The 20,555-nt window shown below is 42.6% G+C and overlaps 1 protein-coding gene across 1 annotated transcript in view; it reads left to right on the top strand.

Annotated features, from left to right (window-relative positions):
* gabrb1 (gamma-aminobutyric acid type A receptor subunit beta1) overlaps positions 1-20,555 on the top strand; it is a 54,153-nt gene that overhangs the window by 10,037 nt on the left and 23,561 nt on the right. Inside the window, exon 4 of the mRNA XM_069661329.1 lies at positions 15,851-16,071. Coding sequence (XP_069517430.1) covers positions 15,851-16,071 — 221 coding nt within the window. The remainder of the gene's footprint in view (positions 1-15,850; positions 16,072-20,555) is intronic.

The following is a 20,555-nucleotide window of genomic DNA, read 5'->3' as shown; positions in this document are numbered from 1 at the left end:
ACAGCATTCAGTGGCACAAATACTTACATTTACGTGTTTTATTAATCAGTAGAAACAGGAAAAAGAGGGCAGCTGTTTTTTCTTGTGATAGTTCTTTGAAGAGACACACACCAGCACTCTTCTGCCGGCCCTGGCATCGGCTTCATGAAATTCATTTCAGCTATCTGGAACTAGCTGAATGAGCTTCAGTGATGTCCCCGAGGCTCTCTGCTGAGAGGAGAGAACCAAAGTTATCGCAGCCAAAATTCAAAATATGAGAACAGCTGCCAAAAGTGCATGTGGCTGCTACAGCTGGCCACCGAGAACACTGGCAGGAAGCGAGGCATGTGGCTGTGTCTGTTTTATGACTAATACATCCACACAAGGCTGCGGACTGGAAATGTGTTTCTGGATGTTGCGTTGAGTTTAGAGTTTTACAGAAAGATTCTGTAAACAGTAAACAAAAGTCAATATCGGTATGATTGACAGCATGTCAGAGCCTGTGTGGCTGGGTTGGTTAAGGTAAGATGGCTGATAACAGGACATGGGTGGTAACATCCTGCAGAAAGAGCGCTCAATATTTGTAGTTCATGGAAAAGCTTGGTTTGAATCTTTAATGCATTTCCTTATTTTTGCAGCATCCAATCTAAAGGCAGAGAAGTGTTAGGGGCCAGCCTCCGCCTTGCCTTTGTCAACACTGACTAAGTCATGTATGCATGTGCTTAAACAGTTTCATGCCAATCTGCCTGTTAGATTATGACATGAAAAGTTGGCCTGAGGATGCAATCAGAGGAAAAGACCTTGGAGGTGTTTAAAACAGAAAGGTTCCTCCTCTGGGAGCAGGAGTGACCTCAATATGTTTCAGTCCACTCTGATAAATCTTGAGAACAAGTAAAAAATTGTGGCACTCTCAGGCATGGCTTTCTGAAAAGAAAGTGCAGAGAGTCACAGCACAGAACAAGTCGTCCTCTGGAGACCATGAAGCGATTAAATTCATGTGTTTTTGCAACATGTTCTCTCCCCAGGTTTTCAGATAACAACGCTTTTGCATCTCATACAGACGCACCCTTTCACACGGGACTCAAACCCTGGTGTCCTGGTGAAAGTTGTGGCTTGTTTGACAAAGTCATCGCCCATCTGCTGTTAACAGATTCACATAGGAGTCAAACGTTACAAGGGTGCATCTGAGAAGCTGAGGAGCGTGAGAAAGCGTCAGTATTTGATGACTTGGGACAGAGAATGGGCTTGTTATTTAAAGGAAAGGAGTTAGATCAAAGCTCTTCATCAGATCAGGATTATTTTTCTGGAACACAGAAACATCCACATCAGATTTCATAGAGGTCTGTTCAGTAGTGTGCCCTTGTTGTTTTGGACCAAAATGCTGGATCGACGGACGGACCAACCTGACTTATTCCTGTGAGTAATGGCCGTCTACTTGTGTATGTATGGATGTACAGTCAGATGGAGGAGGCAGACTCCTACAGATTTCCCTGAGGACGTTTGTCATGTCACATTGGGCCGACTGAAGCGACCTTGTCCCTGACATTGACTTGAGGCCGGCAGACAGCGCCTGTGTGCCTGCGAAGCATACTACTGAACTTGGCAGTTAGTGAACAGATTAGAGGGAGATTGCAGATCATTGTCAGGCCCGTACTGGCCTTAGTCATCAGACATGCTGTGCTGTCAGAAACGGGAGCAGCTGGTGAGGTAAAGCGACAGTGATGCGACATGAGGTTGTGCTGCTCGCTCGCTGAGGTCCGGCTCTTTCTCTCAGCGTGCAGACTGATCGGCTGTGGCAACGTTTCTGCCTGGATGATGCACGGCGCTCTCTGCAGAAAGGAGCACAGCATGTATTCATGTCTGGAGATACGTTGTTATTTGTCTTGTGAATGTCAAACACTGCCGATTGGAGCTCATCCGTTTGCTATCCCAGAATTCCTTGCAAATACAAGAGGTTGTGTCCTCAGATGGACCGATTGCACTGTGGATCATTACAGAATGTTTGCTTAGAATAGTGTTCTCTACTCTTAGAAATAAAGATGCTAGCTAGAACCAAGTAAGGTTCTTCTTCAACCATGACTCAACTCTGGGGGTAGTACCATGATCCCTTTTATATTGGATGCTTTTGGTTGGGGCCTGAAAAATCCATCCATTATCAATACCACTTATCCTGTTCAGGGTTGCTGGGGGGGGGATGGAGCCTATCCCAGCTGTCATTGGGCGAGAGGCGGGGTTACACCTGGACTGGTCGCCAGTCGATCACAGGGCTGACACACAGAGACAGACCTTTCGCACACACACCCACACCTACGGGCAATTTAGAGTCACCAATTAACCTAACAAGCATGTCTGTGGGAGGGAGCCGAAGACCCCGGAGGGAACCCACGCGTGCACGGGGAGAACATGCAAACTCCACACAGAAAGGCCAACCTCAAACCAGGGTTTGAACCGGTGACCTTCTAGCTGTGCAGAAGCACTAACCACCGTGCAGCCCCCCCTGAATGTTTGGCGCAGAATTTCTGTAATCCTGTATATCCAAAATATTTGTGGCCATTTATTATTTCAATAATGAACGTCACAATTACCAATGTTTGGATTGAGGAAACAATAAAAACATTTTTAATGAGACAAAAAATGTATTTGAAAACTCGTAGCGATGATGGAAAAGGAGCAGAGACTCCCGGAGGATAGGCCTGAATAAGAGGAGAGGTTGTGACCCGACCTGGCTAAGAACTTCAGTAACCCAGTTCACCAGACGAACACATCGTTGGTGTACTAGGGTGAATTTGTTACTGTTCCTTCCCTCCCCTTTATGGTGGGATTTCTCAGACACTTCCCGAGTGGGAATATTAGAGCCCTGTGTTCTGCTGTACTGTGCATTGTGTTAAAGGTTTCCATAAAATCCAGCAGATTGCTATTTATGTATTTTACCTTAAAAAATGAATTATTGCGCATATTGATCGGCATTTAAAGTAACCTATAGTGCTTAAGTGTGTTTAATCTAAATCGCTGTGAAGACCCGAATCGCAAAGGCTTGGCATACCAAGGAGAAGGTCAACAAAAATGATTTTCTTCTGCTTTTCCGAATAGATGCACAGGACAGGAAGTTATGAAAGTTTCATTATGTTGGGGAAAGAAAATCAAACAACACTGAAGGGGCAGGAAGACAGAAAGAGTTGGCTTGCCTGGTATGCTAACTCTTTAGCTAGCTTGTTGGTCCGAGGCGCCTGTAGGAAGCTGGCAAGCGTTTCTAGACAAAATTAGTTACGAGTTATTAGTCATTACTCCCTGCAGTGCAACATGAGTCATCTACATCTTTGTTTGTTGTTTAGGAAATGACAAACTTTCAAACAAGAATAAAGCTTTTCTTTTTGGTCCAGGGCTGCTTCAAAGCGTGTTTGAAGCTCCCGAGAACAGTTGGGTTGGTGTTTTGATGATATCAGGTGAACCACGATGAATCCGTCTGACTCAGTGTTTTGACTCGAGCCCTCTCCTCACCAGTCCTCTGACTGCTGTGTTTTTAATGACACATTTTCTGATAGAAGACACCGTCCCAGAGGCTGTGAATGCTCACTGCTGCCAAAGTCAATCAATAGCTTCAGCACAAGTAATAAGCAGCCAATCAGCTGTTAATGAAAATGTGCACATTGCCTTCAGCCCCATCAGCAGCTATGTCTGCATTATGCTGACAGCCAGATAATAACATTACATGGTCGTCAATACAGTAGATCTTATAGCTTTGCTTATTATTGGTCATTTAATCAATCTAAATATGAGCTAGTTACTCACCTGTCAATGCTTTGGGTTTACATCTACAGACCTGATATTAGGGCTCTCTAATGTTCTGGCTGAATAGATCAATACGACTCATATTCAATCCTGCAGTATGCACATAGACTGTAGTAATAAGGGACGTCTCCCATTGGTTGGTCGACAGCAGATTTAAAGCCATTGAAGCCACTGGCATTTTTTTAATCATTACTCGACAATTTAAATAAACCGATCATGTTTCCTACAGAATAAGAGTTTTGTTTTGGTTGCTGCTGACCAGAGTTTTTTATTTACAAGACTAAAGAAGCTAAGAGAGCTTGTTGGACAGAGCTGATCGCCCGCCCACCTGCCCGTCATCTCTGTGTGGAAAAGTCATCAAAAATCCTGACTCCCATGCCCTCCACAAATATATCTTTGTCTGACAAACACTGACTGGCTAACAAGCCAGGTATGGTGAGCAAAGACAGAGATGCATGCTAATTAGGGCTAACATGTTTAAATATTAATAATTTAAATCTATGAAAAACAGGAGCACAGATTTCATGGATGGTCTGTTAGTACAATACATATTATTTATCTGATATTGTCATGAAAAAAATCTCCTATTGACACAAACACGGCCGAGAGGTTACGTTCAGGGACTGAATTAGCTGAGGTGACACCTAGCAGACCTACCACCTGTCGCTCAAAGAAGCCACGCACCAAATTATATGCATAACTTTGAACCTTCATATAATTTACAGTACAGTTATAATATATCGGGAAAGGACGTATAAAAACCAAAACAGTTTTTGTACCAGGCTGTAAACATGTTTATTTCTGCTGCTAAGTTTTACATGGGGCTCTATGGGCACTGACTCACTCTGGAGACAGCCTCAAGTGGACACCAGAGGAACTGCAGCTTTTGGTGCTTTTTCCGGCCCAGTTGTTGTTACTTGGGTGAAAACCGAGGAGGTTAAGCAACATAAAACATCTTAAGCTTGAGATTATCTAGTTAATTATTTTTTAGAGTTTAACTGATGATATTTGTCAGAACAAGAACAGATAGAAGAAAAGCCTCCCTCCTGACTGTGCTGTGTATTTAGAGAGAGCCGTGTGTTATTGCTCTGTGTCCTCCCAGCAGCTGTTATCGATCAGCTGGCTGAGTGACGTGTCCAGCACCACCTCAGGATTAAAATATATGTGAGGCTCTGCAGACGGCGCTTCATCGCAGCACTGAAGATATCCACATGTCAGGATGTGACCTGCTTTCATACAGCTCATTCAGACCTGAGGTCAACAGGGTCACACAGCTCCAAGTCTCCACATTAGTGTGGGCAGTTTAACCTTACAGAGACATTCAATTCAATAACAGCTTATTAGAGAAACATGGTACAAGGTGACAGAATATATAAATTCAAATAAGATAAAACGCCAGATGAAATAAACAAACTGAAAATGTTATAGATGGCAGATGTTTTTTCTTCAGCTGGACGAAACTGCAGTTTGGTTATTGAAGGTTCAGAGAGACAAACAAACACATTATAAAACTTAAACCACCGTCAAAAAGTGCAAAACCTTAAAGTTAACTTTGATTCATATCCTGGTTTAAATCTCACATGAGAAACTGTCGGTAAGAACATGGCCAGAGAGCACTCTGGGAACCCATCGGCGATCATCTGACGATGATATATCCTCTGGGGGCAGTGAACATGTCGGGTATTTCCAGTTCAGCAATAAGGACTCCAGCCAAGACGTCCTTCTCCGGGCGCTGCATTGTTTACAGTCCAGTCAGCAGCTCGAGAAGCGACCGTGTGTTCAGATCAAAGTAAAGGTAAATTCTCCCTCCAGATGTGTCTGCTAAATAAACGTTGTCATCTCTTGGTTCGTCCCATCCCCCGGAGGAGCGCCCGTTCATCTGTCTGTGCTGAGTCTCAGTTTCACTGTAAACAGGAAGTTACACAGAGGCTGCACTCTGGCTTACTGCAGCGGGATGAAGCCCAAACAGAAACAGATTCTCTTGTGATCGACTTTAATTAACGGCTCTTCAGTTTGCTGAAAGAACAACATCATGATGCAGATTAGGAACAACATGAAGCTTTGTCAGGTCTGTCCTCAAGAGGAGAAGAAAACTACTTTAACATGAGACAGAGGGCGGAGCCATCATTTCTGAGGCATTCGAGGAAGTCGGGAAATCTAAACGCTGAACGGCTTTCATGACACAGCGTCAAGCAGATTTGTTTGCAGATGTTTGTTTATAGAGATTAATAAGAAGATAAATCGTTGTCAGGGGAACCGGGATGTCATTACGGTGGATTACGTTCCACCTGCTTCTGCTCTCCACACAGACTGTTTGTCCTGCATACGCCGCAGCCTGCTGATACGTGATTAGTCAATACTTTACCCACTACAAACGGAAACCAGAACACTTCCTAAACCCGTACTATAATCCAGTCGCGCTTACAGATTGTCCATTTTTATGTAGAATCTCTAAATGGAGATCAGCCAGAGTGTGACAGTTTCTTTCTGTCAGTTTCTCTTACCTGCAAAATTGACTGTTAAGGCCGTACAGAGAGCTCAACTACACTACAACTACTACAAACCAGGAGCAGAAAGAGAGCAGATTATTTTTTTGGTTTGGCTTTTTGCCTTAATTTGATAGAACAGTGACGAGCGACAGGAAGTATGTGGAAGAAAGAGTGTGGCTGACATGCACCAGAAGGCCGGGAGCTGGAGTTGAACTTGCGACCTGTTCATCATGGACTTCGCCTCCGTTCATGGAGCGCCTGCCGACTGAGCTGAACCCCAGATCCTGATATGTTTGCTGATTTAAGGTCCTTTTTAAGCTCTTAATGGCCTTTGCCCAATTTATTTCCAAGGTTTTCTTTTGGCCTGTGAACCTTCGGGTTTTCTGGCCTTATAATAACTGGAGCAATGTTGCTGTAGGGAGTTGCTTATAGAGCGGTCATTCCTTTGGTTATGGAGTGTAAAAGGACGTGATCATTCCAGCCTTGAAATGTAGTCAGCTGCCGCAATTAAACTAATCTTCAGCTCGACTTTAGGATCTGTATTAATGGTAAAATTAACTCCCCACCAAATGGTGCAGAACAGAGCCAACCCTGAAATCCTTCAGTCGCTTTAACAAAGCATTCAAACTTTCCTTGTGCTCTTGTTTCTTGGACGAGTGAATCATCTCTCGTGTCCTTGTCTTCACTCCTGCGAGAACCTTGACTTTTACTGAATCGTCTCTTTCTACCTGTATGTGAGTGCATCCTGCAGTTGGCATGGAAACAGAGGGAGGGATGGGAGCAAGATGGTTGGCTTGGCAACAGCGAAGACAACAGAGTGTCAGCGTCTGTGGTTATTATTATTATTATTAGCAGTAGAGTTGTGTACATCCCTGTGGTATCGTAATATAGATTATATATGAGGTTTCCTGCTGACTCAGACACTTTGTTCAATATCATTACACAACAGCAGAAAAAACGTCTTCCTTATGTGCAGGCTCCGGTCCGTAGAAACACAGTCCATTTAAAACCAGGGATTAAGATGTTTTTTAGTCCCAAAGAAACTGAGGCCTGACGTGCGTCACAGCAAACTGTTGTTCTGTAACGACTGATGTTCCTCAGCAGTCCAGTATGACCCAGTTTGTCAGACTTAACTGAGCATCTACCACTCTTTTATTTTGTTAAACAAATGTGACTCAACATAACAATCTACGTTTGCTCACAGCAAACACATGATCAGAAACCTGGTTAAAGAGAGCAGGATTTATTAAGGTTGCTTGAAGCAGGAGACGAGGTTTACATGCACAAAACATGAAAAAATCAAAAATCCATAATCAAAAAAACAAGGTTTCCGAGGCTGAAAAGTTCCTTAGAGCTGGGAGCAGCTGCAGACGTTCCTCACATCTTTCTCATCATAAACAGACATTTCACTGTATCTGTAAGGTGTCAGAGTGTCCCTTATAATGGCCGAGCTCTGCTGAATGAGTTTTTCTCACATGAGAAGTTGAAGACAGCTGCAGGAGGACTGCACTGTTACCTCTCGACCTCTTTCTTTATGATGTTTTTCAAGCTGCACCCAGAGATGGAAGAATTAGGTCAGGCAGCAGCACACTGCAGTGGGGCCAGCTTGGCTTTTTTACCGGGTTTCTGCTGTGCTGCTTGTTTGTTTGCTGCAGTAAAATCCTGACGGAGAATGGTACGTACAGCAGATTTTAAGACACAGAGAGGACAAACAAGAGAAGAGGTATAGCTGCAGAGAGATCGTCTTTTCTACGAGTTTAAACAGGAAGGAAAAGGAAGCAAAGTGAGGGATCTGCCGATGTTCTGTCGGCTGTGAGCGCGGTGCAGTGTGGTGCAGCAGCAGCAGCAGCGTTGCAGCTCTGCCTCTCCCTGCCACCGTGCTTTAGCACAGCTCATCTGTTTAACGTATTCAGCTCACGTTAAGGTTGCTCTGCCTCGGAAACACAGACGTGCCACACCGATGGGTGCTGTGGGGATCAGCTGCTTCTAATAATAGCCTCTTAGAAAGTCTTCATCCCCAATGGGACTGTTACCCCCACCCACACACAACAAACACACACACACGCGCACACACACGCACACACACACACACACACACACACACAGGTTGTCCTTACTCTGGATCCCAGCTTTGTGAGAGGTCATCTCTGGTTTATTACTGGTCACTAACAGTGCTGTGGCTGGCTAAATGGCTTAATGACGTGTTTTATTACTCAGTGATTTACTGCAGAGCTCCACCGAGGGAAACGCTTGTGTCTTATTTGTCTTCCGCTCCTGTAAACAGATATTTGATCTCTGACAGTCATTTTGACAAACAGGTGAATGATCCAAGACTAAGGGGAGATTTCATTTGCCTATAGAATGAATCACGATGTTTGTTTACAATAATGTGCTGTTAGAAAACCCTGCATCATGTTAATTTGATGGCGTGGAGCAAACGGGAGAGAGGAAGAAGGAGAAAATATCCCACTGTGTTGTCACTGTGACGTGTCCAGGACTCCCTTTGTGCAGCTTTGCTTCTGTTACTCAACATGCCTGAATGAAATGTCCTCTTTAACATTGCACAGAAGTCCTTGCTGCATAAAGGACAAACTGCTTCCTGCACTGAAACTAAACTTTGTCATTTGACATAACTGATCGATTCTATAAACGCAGGATTGAAGAAAGGTGGGAACTGGAAATTCACATAGCTCATAAGTAAACTTTAATATACACAAAGTCACACACACTCTGAAAAGGCTTCCTGCATCATCAGAATATCTGTCAGTAGATTATATAAGCAAGTCTCAACACTGTATCACTACATTTTGTTAATGCCATTAATGTCTCGGGGCGTCGAGCAGGAAGTCAGCCAGAGAACGACTTAAACGTGCTATTTTCAGACCAATGAATCATCGCCTTCCTCTCTGATTTGTTTAGCAATTCAAATCTCAGAAATTGTTAAATGAAGTGAAACAAACAAAATTCAGGCTGGAAAACATTTTTAGCATGTGCAGCTGCTGAGCAGGTTTCATGTGACGAGATGGGGTCCGAACGTGGAACCAGTTTACTGGATTCTTAGAACATCCACAGAGGAGAGGGCGCAAACTTTGACCTCTGTTATTAAGTGTTTTACCACCAAAAATCTTTCATTTACCTTCAGAATAAACATGCAGTCACTGTCTGGTTACACACTTTGCAGGTAAATGTTACATTTTGTTCCTTGAGTGATTGAAATCAAACAAAGTGATGCATTTTATGGTCATCGTCCCATGAGTAAGAGAGACGCTGTCCTGTGGTGGTTTTAGGAATCATCCTCTGGAGGTCATTTCATATTTTTAGCAGCATTTACGGCAGTTTGTTTTCATGTTTTTCTTCCAATCAAAACCAGACAAACTGACCTGTTACATTATTTACATAGGGGAAAGTGAAAGGCTGGTTTCTTGCTATTGTTAATGTAGAGGTATGTGGTTTCAGGTGATCCAGAGTCGGTCCATGATGGACGGCTTTTAATAACAAAATATATAATATAATAATAGCACCTTTTATAAGAGAAATGCAGCTCAACGTGCTTTACAACAAGGGAAATAAATGCAAATTAAAACAGCCGGAAAGAAAATTAAAGCAAAAAAAGAGTACAATAATAAAATATCCCAGCTGTCATTGGGCGAGAGGGGTTACACCTGGGCAGGTCACCTGTCAATCACAGGGCTGTCACATAAGCCCTTTTTACACTGCGGTTCCGCCTCAGCGCAGTAATGACGCTCCGCCGTCATGCAGCCTTTGTTATTTTACATTGGACCAAGCAACGCCGGCGTTAAGCCGCCCCAGTGTGTGTTCTTACAGCGTTCTGGTGGCGCGGACGCAAAACATGCACAAGGTGTAAACACAGCGCATGCTTCAAATACACACACACGGCACTGTTCGGCTTTTTACACAGACGCTGTTTCGCCTCTGTTACTACCGCTGATGCCGGAGGAGAACATGCAAACTCCACACAGAAAGACCCACTACGTCCGAACCGGGATTCAAACTCTCTAGCTGTGAGCTGACAGCGTTAACCACTGCACCACCGTGCAGCCAGAATAGAAAGTGAAAGCAAGTAGTAAAAAAAAAAAAAAGAAATATGCATAAGATGTAACATGTCAGCCCATTTCGTAAAAACAAAATGAGAATTAAGATTGAATTTATAAAATGCATAAAATCAAGTGACACAGAGCATTTTTAAAGAAGCACAGCAGATCAGCAAAGTTTCAAATCACTATCAGAAAAGTCAAAGCTAGCTAAAGGCTAAGGTGAAGGGATCCGTCAGCTGAGGACTCGGGTTAGTAAAGTAAACCAGTGTTTGTCTTTGAGCTTAAACCAGCCTTTTCTCTGTCTCCGTGTTGTTCTTTGACCACTGAGGGAAAGCTTTCAGATGTGCCTCAAGAACATGGTTTCCTTTTTTTCAGAAAGTTTGTTTCCCCCTGGCTTGTTGGGAAATGCACAATAAGCATCTTTACAAACTGCAACGAATGCTGAAAGCCAGAGAGCTGTGAGTGGAATCTTAACAGCAGCTCTGCACCTCAGATTAGCTCGATAGAGGAGCAGTGTGCAGCACTCTGCTGGCAGCTCTCTGCAAAGGTTACCTGCAGTCAACTGAAGCATGGCGAGGAGTGTTTCATGTGAGCGCCTGCAGGGCTTTTAGGAGCTAATCTAAATTCCATAAATGAATGAAGCACTTTTTTTGTTTTACATGATTTTTTATGCTTTTTTTCTTTCATGTTTTTTTGCAGTGACAGATTTTGAGGCAGTGCGCCGTCCTGCTTCCTGTTAGCTCATAATCAGCCTTTTTCTTTTACACTGAACCTGCTTTTTCTTCCTGCATGTTCACAGACTTTTAACACATCACCCACAAATGTGCAGTATGCAAATGGCCAGGAGGGTGTCACTGTTCTAGGGACATGATGTGGAACATTGTGAGCAGGTGCAAACATAAAGATTGACTCGGATGCTAACGAAGGGCTCAGTAAAAAGCAGACTATGACACAGTTAAATTCTGCAGTAATAATAAAGTATAAAATCAGCACCGATAATCTCCACACCTCCAAGTCACGCTCATCACATGAATAAATGGAAGTGTGTATTTTGTGTACTTTTTTACAGCTGATTTCACCGTTTTCACCTCGATACATTTATGGAAGAAAGACCATTTTATTGACAGCGATCGCATCACATTTCCCTCGGTGCACGAGGAAGCTTCCTGCTGAGTCCATCCACCTCCTGACTCAGAGTGGGGCCGGGGCCGTCTGCTGTTTTTTTAGAGTGATGACATTTCTTCTTCATTTTGATCTGGAGATACCAGATGGAATTAATTGTTTAACTAATTAAAACCTGTGAAAGTGGTGGTAAATATAGCTCACTACCATCACACTCACACAGCTCTGGAGGCAAGGTTAAGTCACGACTAGCCAGCAAGGGGTCCCGTATCAGGGGGTGGCCTCTAACTCGAGCTGCAACGAGCCAACTCTCTTACAAAGAAAACTTGTTCTGTATTTCTTAAGTGAAAATAAGTTCCTTTTGCAGTTTAATAAAAAATATAGGAAAAATACACATATTATAAAATTTGTTGAGGCCGTAGCATGAATGGACATAAAATGTCTGACGTCACAAACAAACGTGCATCTTATTTTGAACCACAATTTCTAGCTAATAGTGACTCAAATCAATGCTTTTATTTTGAAAAGCCATGTTCCCCGAGTTGTTTGACTGTGCACTATTGACATTTTACACATCACTGTAGATAATTATTGGGTGTGCTGTGATGTATCATGTGGTGCAGGAGACAGCTGTCAGATAACTCAGAGAGGGGAAGAACACAGGAGGCTGTATCGTCGTGGTAACACTGGTCAGAAAACAGATACTTCTGACATATTAAATGAGCTGTCATAACTTGCGATTGGATGAAGACGTGTAGTAGAAGGAGTGGTCACAGAGGAGTCTGAGAGTGGGTGGATGTGCTGACCAGAGGCCTGCAGCAGGAGCTGATGTGGTGACAGGAGCCACTGAAGGACAGGTGAAGGAGGCAGCCCCGGCTCTCTAAGGAGTCGTGGAGAGAATTGGAGCGAGCAGGCCGCTGACTGTTCCTGCTGCTTAATAAGAAGTGACGTTACACAACATAATCCACCTCAGCAGTCTGTGCTGCGGCTGGAACAAGTTATTTCTGACACTGCAGAGAAAGCTGTGGCTCTCTGCCCCATGACAGGCCAGGCTGTGAATCATGGAGCACACCTCAACTGTGCACTGACACACACAAGGTTCCTGCTGTCACACAGCAACACCAACACACACACAGCCGAGTTGTCTCTCTTCCAAACCTGGCGACATGCTGTTAAAGGACCTGAGTGGCCGATACAAAACAAAGCACATGTGCAGTTGATCCTTCTTTCCCGATTAGGTACATACGCAAACTAAGAAGTGTGCAGTTTCACGTCAGCGTTGATCTTTCCAAACCATACGTTACCACTGCTTTCTGCTCTGTGAATGGCTGGTACTACTGTGCTGTGATTAGCTGGTTGTCGTTGCCTCTATGTGAGCTGTCAGGGCTTTCTGATAAACAAAGCCCTGACTCTCGCGGTCAAACAAGACACCAAACATGGCGGACGACGGGCAGGAGGAATTGCGTCTTCCGTCAGCCTGCTTCCGAACTGGCTATCGTTTGGTTCCACGTGACAATCCAGAGAGAGCGTGCTCGGCTGTCCTCGAGGTCCTGCCCACATAACAGGATATCAGATAAATATTGAACATGCAATATAATTGCGATATGAAATCAGTGCAGCCACGACATTCTCCCGAGCAGACTGGGGGAAGTAAAATCACTCATAACATCCCTCACAGCACAGGAACATCTGGAGATATCATGTTTGTTTACTTTTGTCTGACGGGGGAATCAGGCTCAAAATCGACTTGATTATCTTTTAGTGTGTACCCCGCTTAAAGTCGAGGTGAAATGACAAATGTCATTTTAATCCTTTTAGATCACATCCCCGGTAATAGTGTGCATCTATTTGACAATATAGGCCAAAAAAATACAGAAAATCAGATCATTTTTTTCCCGGTAAAACTAAATTTCACACTTTAGCGCCAAACAATTTCAACCAATCAATCTGCAACATTTAGCTGCAGAGCACCAAGAACGCTCGGTCAGTTAGCTAGCTACTGCGCTGTGGAGAACGTCTGTCTACGCCCACTTCTCAACGATCAAATCAAATCCCTCTAATGATATGTCCCGCCTGCACGTCCTGTTTCACTCGGAAATACGTCACGATACGGAAGCTAGATACTCTCCAAATGCCGTTTCAGCTCGACTTTAAGCTGCAAAATAACTGGCAAGTGACAGTTTCCAAAGTATGAGAATAAAGTATAAACTTGTATTTATTTGTGCTGTGATCCGAGTCCTTGCATATTGGGAATCTGCTGATCAAAGGGACTCTGTGAGTCCAGATGCTTTCTTGAAGGGATTTATCTGCACATTTTCTGTCTCAGGTGTTTCTGCAGCAGTCCAAATTATTCACTGTGGACAAAATATTCATAACACTCCTACACTGAGTCGACACATCCAGCCGGGTGAGCGGCAGATTCTGTTGCTGCAGTGTCTTTATTGGCTGTTACTGCCGGAGAGACCAATTAAAGTATACAGTTCTTTACATCTGCATTCTATCAAAGCCCAATGTTTCAATCTGTGTGGCAGTTATCACTTCATCAACAACAATTCGATGTTATTGCATTCTGTAAATGCCTCCCCAAAGAGTATTTTTAATTGATTCTGTTGGAGTGGACCTTTCCCTCATGGGAATCATAATGCATACCCACGCATGAGTCCTTCACAAGAAACAAGGCCCGTTCCTGCTGGACCTGCTGAAGTATAAAACTTCTCCCACTGCACTAATTTCCCCTCATGTGAAAAACAATGAAGGATCAGGAGTTCAGTGCTATCATCTCTGACAATGTCTGACATTGTTCAAGTCTTCTTTTAAAACATGAGAATGAATCAGCCCATGTGAACCTAATGAGAGCAGCCTCAGTTCTGTGGTAGGTGGTAAAAGCCAGGGGACCACATGACAGAAAAATAACTGACTAAGAGCAAGCTGACATTTACTAACTGTGATGAATAATGAATTTTACAGGAGTAAACTGCTGCACTAGTTTTTATAAAAGTATGTTTAGATCAAGAGCAAGCCAATCTCTCAAGGCGCGATTACATTCAAAGTCAATGCAAAGAAACTGATTTGTGCACATTGACACAAATGATTCGAGCATATAATATATAATATACAGCTTTGATATTCTCCTGACTCCTTTAAAAAACGCATTTTTAAATTTCCCCTTTGATTTGACAAAGCGTGAATTTTACAAATCTGCATCTTCATTTAGTTATTTCAGCGCACTGTTGACGTGTGAAAGGCAACGAAAGCACAGTAAAATCTGTTTATTTGGTGTTTATCCTGCTGCTGTAGTCGCCCAGATTTTAGTCAACTTGTAACTTGCTCGATACGGTGCACTGTACACAGATGGAGAGGTGTCCATGCGAGAGATCCAGGCGCCAAACCAAGCCAAGCCTGAAGTAGCTTAAAGGACATCAAACTGGGCACTAGTCAGCCTCATGTAGCTGGAAGTGGGAACAAACTTAATCCAGACAAAGTTACTGGAGAAGGAATGGTACTGATGATGCCTGAATACACCCTAAGTCTTGGCTTCACACAATTCATCAAATTCTTGTTGTGATCATAAAATAACAAAATACCAACTTCGTTATTGATTAGTCCCACTTATTAAGGTGAACTATGAGTCTGTGGTTGTCAAAAAAATATATAAAGCCCTGCACACCAGGAAGCTCCAGTAAAGGGTTTTCTTCAACACAAAGTGACGTTTCGAGCTGATCTTTATATATTTTTTTGACATACGTGATTGTTTTGGATCCAGCCGCAGTAGGGGATGTGCGTGTCTGTATTTGATTTTTTGTCAGTGGTTGTCAAAGACACAGACTTGTGATGAGTACTGACTCTCAGTCTTTCTTATTTTGCATTAAAGACGTTTTTTTTCAATTTTCTCTGCGCTGAGCTGACAGATGTTTAGACGCATCCATCGATTGATATGTTCAGCGCACTTACAGGGAGCATGTACAGGACTTTATTCACTTGGCAGTAGAATAAGGTACATTTAGGTGATGTGTGTGCCATTATTATCATTATTATTATTATTTTTTACTGTATTTGGTCTTACAAAAGCTTGTAAATAAAAATGTAATGGGCCCAAGGATTGAGCCTTGGGGAACTCCCTAATTCATGTTAATCCACTCGGAATATCATTCTGCAGGTTAACAAAAGGCCAAAATTATTGAGATTTAAGTTGAGTAGTTACCATTTAAAGCTAAAAGGTTACTCCATTACTGACATACAACGTCTCCAATATTTTCAGGGTTTGATGTCACAATCAGAAGATCTTAAACTAAAATCTGTCTTCACAGTTCTAGAAGAAGAAAAGAACACAGCACACAGGAAATTACCCATGTACAGGGATATCCATGAGTCATGTTGATGTGCTTAACGTCGTCTCATTCTGTGTCACTCCTGCAGGACTACACCATCACCATGTACTTCCAGCAGTCCTGGAGAGATAAGCGCCTCTCCTACACAGGCATCCCTCTGAACCTTACCCTGGACAACCGGGTGGCAGACCAGCTGTGGGTCCCCGACACCTACTTCATCAATGACAAGAAGTCCTTCGTCCATGGAGTGACAGTGAAGAACCGAATGATCAGACTGCACCCGGACGGAACCGTGCTCTATGGTCTCAGGTGAGAGCTGTTTCCAATCTTTTCGACTGCACGAACTTGTAACACGTAACTTCACAAAACCTGAACTTTGTTTGGCCTAAGTTTAAGATTCATTCTTGTATTTTATTTACAATCGGGGATCTTGTGGAAATACATCATTAAAGGGAACAGTAGAACAGACAACACCTCTTTTTATGCACTATTTGATAGGTGACAGAAGTAAGAAGTTGTCAATGGACAGCAATAAAGATTTTATTTCAAATTAATGTGAAAATTGGATACAGCAGAGTATCAAGGTTTCTGTTGTGAACAAGCCAGTTAGTGGTTCAAAATGGTGTCCACTGCTCCACTGCTTCCTTATCTTTCAGTAATGTTGTTTTCAAAGCTTTTGCTCTGCTCTGTTTGTCTGTTTGTTGTAACCTCATTTTTTAACGTATACATTCCTTTTTGCAATATGCCATATGGGCTCACTGATGCTGAACATGTCCATATGTTGCTGTACACCATGGCCAGAGGCATAACGTGTTCTCCATACATCTGTTATATCAGTACGTCTAAACATATGTGCATGCATCACATTCATTGGATGTGATATCTAGGGAATTCTTTTACCACTTCTAGAAACACGACTCGCATGTCATTGGTGCGATTCTTTTTCTTACGCACACCCTAGAACATAACAGTCAGGTCTTTAACTTTACTTGCTCAGCTGTGTTGTGTGATCTATTTCTGTGCACAACATTAAAAGCAATGACAATACGGTGTCAAATTCCTTGTATGTGTAAATGTACTTGGCAAGCAGATTGTGATGAGAAATTGGCCGTCATTACAGCTCCTGTCAGCACATCACTCAGTAAAGTAGGGACAAGGTGTTGTGTGATTAACAGATAATAAGATAAAAGTCCCAATTTCAAGCCATAAGATCTCTGGATTAATAATTACATGAATGGTTGCTTCATATTGTGAAGCTTATTGGCTTTTCCGAAGAGTGGCTGTGCTCCCACACGGCATGCATGTCTATGTTTTCTTTCTACATCTATTTTCCTCAACATCAACGAATCCAAAATAGAAAAATACTTTTTTCCATGTTTGCATACAAAACCACTGCAGAGCGCCATAAGTAGCATCTGATTAGCATGGAGAGCATTCCTCAAAGGCTTCCATCAGAGGGTAGGTGTTGCTCTGTCTGTGTCTCCTCTGGAGCTTCGAGGGAGAACCAGCTGGTAAATCATTTATGAAGCCTCTCTGGTGCAGTGTACACACACGCGCGGCCGTGCCCTCTGCAGCAGAGCAGAGCTACGATGAAGTGAGCTGCGTGGAGTTAACTGAGGAAACTGTGGGCCAGTCACTGTCAATAATTCAGACCTCTGAGTTCAAAGGCGTTCTGTGTTTCAGCGGGAGAGAGGAATGATGACTTGACAGTTTTCAGATGAGAGTTTTTTTTAGCTTTGAGGCAAAGCTGCACATTTAATAAGGTGCTGTGGAATATATCAAAGCCTGGATCAGCATCAAGTTCGGACATTTAAAATCCCTGTAACACAAACTGGCTGTCAGTGTTTCAGTGTTTATAGTGTCAGACAAGTGGTGGTGTGTGATGTTATTGGACTTTCCATGTTCTACTCATGTTTTCCCCCTGATAAACTCAGGGTGGGTGTTGTAACTGAGTGAGATGTAGACAGCTCACATACCTTTAAAAATGAACTAAACCTGATGAGAAATGAACATTTAACTGTGATATGTCAATGACTAAAATCAGATTACAAAAGTGTGTCTTTGTTGTCTTCCTGAAACCAGACATTTCTTAAAGGTTCACGAGAACAAGATTGTTTTAAATGTTTACCTTTTTATATTCTGATCTACTGTAAGAATTGTTTACATTATAATGGAAATAAGGAATGCCACCACATTTTTTATTATTCACATTTTTTTTATTCAGTTAGCTTTATGAAATGTAAAATAAAAAGGATCCACTTTAAGGTGGTCTGTCGAATGAGTCGTTTGCTTCTCAAAATGTAGAATTGTATTCTGTAAAAAACAAAAATATAACAATAATAATCAAAACGAGTCGAGAAAGTAAAAAAAACAAACATGTTGCACCTATCCAGCAATTACAAATCCGGCCATTTTCATATCATTTTCATAGCTTTTCTTTTTAATATTTACTGGTAAAAGATCACTTTTTATATGAGTAATCTTTTGCTTGAAGACAAAGCAAACTTAACTTTTTTACATTCATAATCTTTTTTAGAAACAAAAATAGATTCTTTATTTTTTGGCCGGATTTCTCTTTTGTGATTTATTTGTGCCTTCAACCCAGATATCCAGTTTTCCCCATGATTCATGATAAGAGTCCAGATCTGTGGATAGTTTCACTTTCTTAACACATTTCTGACCCTGTAATGCTGAAGGATCGTCTACAATTGAACAGAAACCCATTTCCCATCTTTGAAGTATTCACAACAACCCATTTCTCTTTCACTCATAACTTTGACAACCACAAAGTCTTATGCTGTCCATTAACTTTGCTAAAGTTCTCATCTGATCGTCCTTTTCTTTTGTGTGTTTGCATGTTTGGTGCACATGCACAGTGTGTGTTAACAGTTTTGGCTCGGTTTGGACTGGACCATCATGGCGCACAGGATTTGGTGATGGTGTGGCAGGTGGTTGAGCAGCAGGCCTCTGACAGTTGACCAGAACAGGAAAAGAACCAACATGGTTATCATGGCAACACTTCATTTAGAGGAAGACACTGTGGTGACTGTAAATCATGTAGTACACAGCAGCTGCCACAGATACTAAATGATTTACTGTTCGAATCATTGTTAAGTGTGTATATTGTATCTTTCAGTGCACATGGTCGTCTTTCCTTTCCATCTGCAGCCAGAGAAGCACAAAGTTAATAATGCAGATGTAGTTGTGTTGGTTGCTGTCAGTGATCAGTATATGTAGCTTCATTTAACAACTCAAACACGTTCTTCACATCAAAGAAAAAAGAAAAAAAATTATAAACAGCAGAACGTTTAATAGCGCTTTTAAAGAGCTTCCGTGACTATTCGGTACTAAAGTTGAGTAATTTCAACAAGAATTTACGGCTGGTTGTCTTATTTTATCTGTTTTCCTATTTACAGGGTATCAGGGTTAACCTGTGCCATTTCTCAATGTCTTTGCCTTTCAACACATTCTGCAATGAAACTCTCCATTCACACAGACGGACTTAAACACTGGAGGCGTGAAAGGCCTCTATTCCTCCATTGTGAAGTGAATTCCAAAACAGCAGACAGGTGCTCCCCCAGCAATCCAAGACTCTCAAGTCTTCCAGCAGTGCAACCGCAGCTATTTATTGTAGATCTATCCCTGGTTGACCTGACCCTGTGCATGGTAGTATACTGTATGTGGGTAAGAGAGACAGTTTAACCTTAGAAAGAGCTGCCCGTCTGGACAGATCAGTTGAATCAACCTGCAGGAAGTTCCAGTTGACAGCTGGTTCTCACCCAATGAACTCAGCCCAGGTGGCAGACACACACACACACACAAACACACGCACACACACACACACACACACACACACACACACACACTCACACAAACTAAGAGAGACAGACAGAGAGAGTGACGGAGAGCAGTATCCAAGGACAGACCCGGAGTGCTTTCTATTTATGCCCAAAACAGGAGAGAGCATGTTGAAAAGGACAGAGAGCAGCGGCTAGATTTGTCCAAAAACAACACTGGCTGGCCCTGCCTTCATGGCTGAGTGAACACAGGCCCTGCAGGCTGTCCTCACCATTCCCTTTCTCCTCCAAGGTAAACACATGCAGCACGGACGCCCTCACCAAAATGTGAGACTATAATGAATAAGCCCTACATTAGGCCTCACACGGGGCACCATAAGATATGCATGATAAACACATTAATTGATAACAAAAAATAAGTTAATTTGGCCCATTCAAAATACTCTCAGTATCTATACTGGATAACAGAATTCAACTTCCCTTGACAAGGGTAACACGGCAGCAAATTCATTTAGTCACTCTCAATTCTGGAGAGTGCTACAAAAGCTCTATTTGAACCGGACTAGAGTTACTTGGGGAACTCTTTTAATAATAATGAAAGGCTTCTATGGTAATATACCGGAGTTCTAAACTTCCATATCTGTTATTTGGAAAGTAAATATCTATCCACCCATTATCTATACCGCTTGTCCTTTGAGGGTCGCTTGGGTGCAGGAGCTGACATTGAGAGGTGGGGTAGACCCTGCACAGGTCGCCAGTCAATCACAGGGCTGACATACAGACAGACAACCACTCCTTCTCCAAACACCCCTACAGGCAAGTTATATTCACCAATTAACCTCACAAGCATGTCTTTTGGACTGCGGGAGAAAGCCGGAGAGAGAGAGAGAACCCACGCAACACTGGGAGAACATGCAAACTCCACACAGAAAGGCCCCTCGCCAGTCAAAATATTTTTTTTGTATGCTTTTTTGTATTCTCCAGGTGTTCTTTTTC

This window comes from Semicossyphus pulcher, unplaced genomic scaffold (genome assembly GCF_022749685.1).
Source record: "Semicossyphus pulcher isolate SPU_LCO1_2020_fin unplaced genomic scaffold, fSemPul1.0.p SCAF_14, whole genome shotgun sequence".
Lineage (NCBI taxonomy): Eukaryota > Metazoa > Chordata > Actinopteri > Labriformes > Labridae > Semicossyphus > Semicossyphus pulcher.
This window is presented reverse-complemented; position numbering and strand designations above follow the sequence as displayed.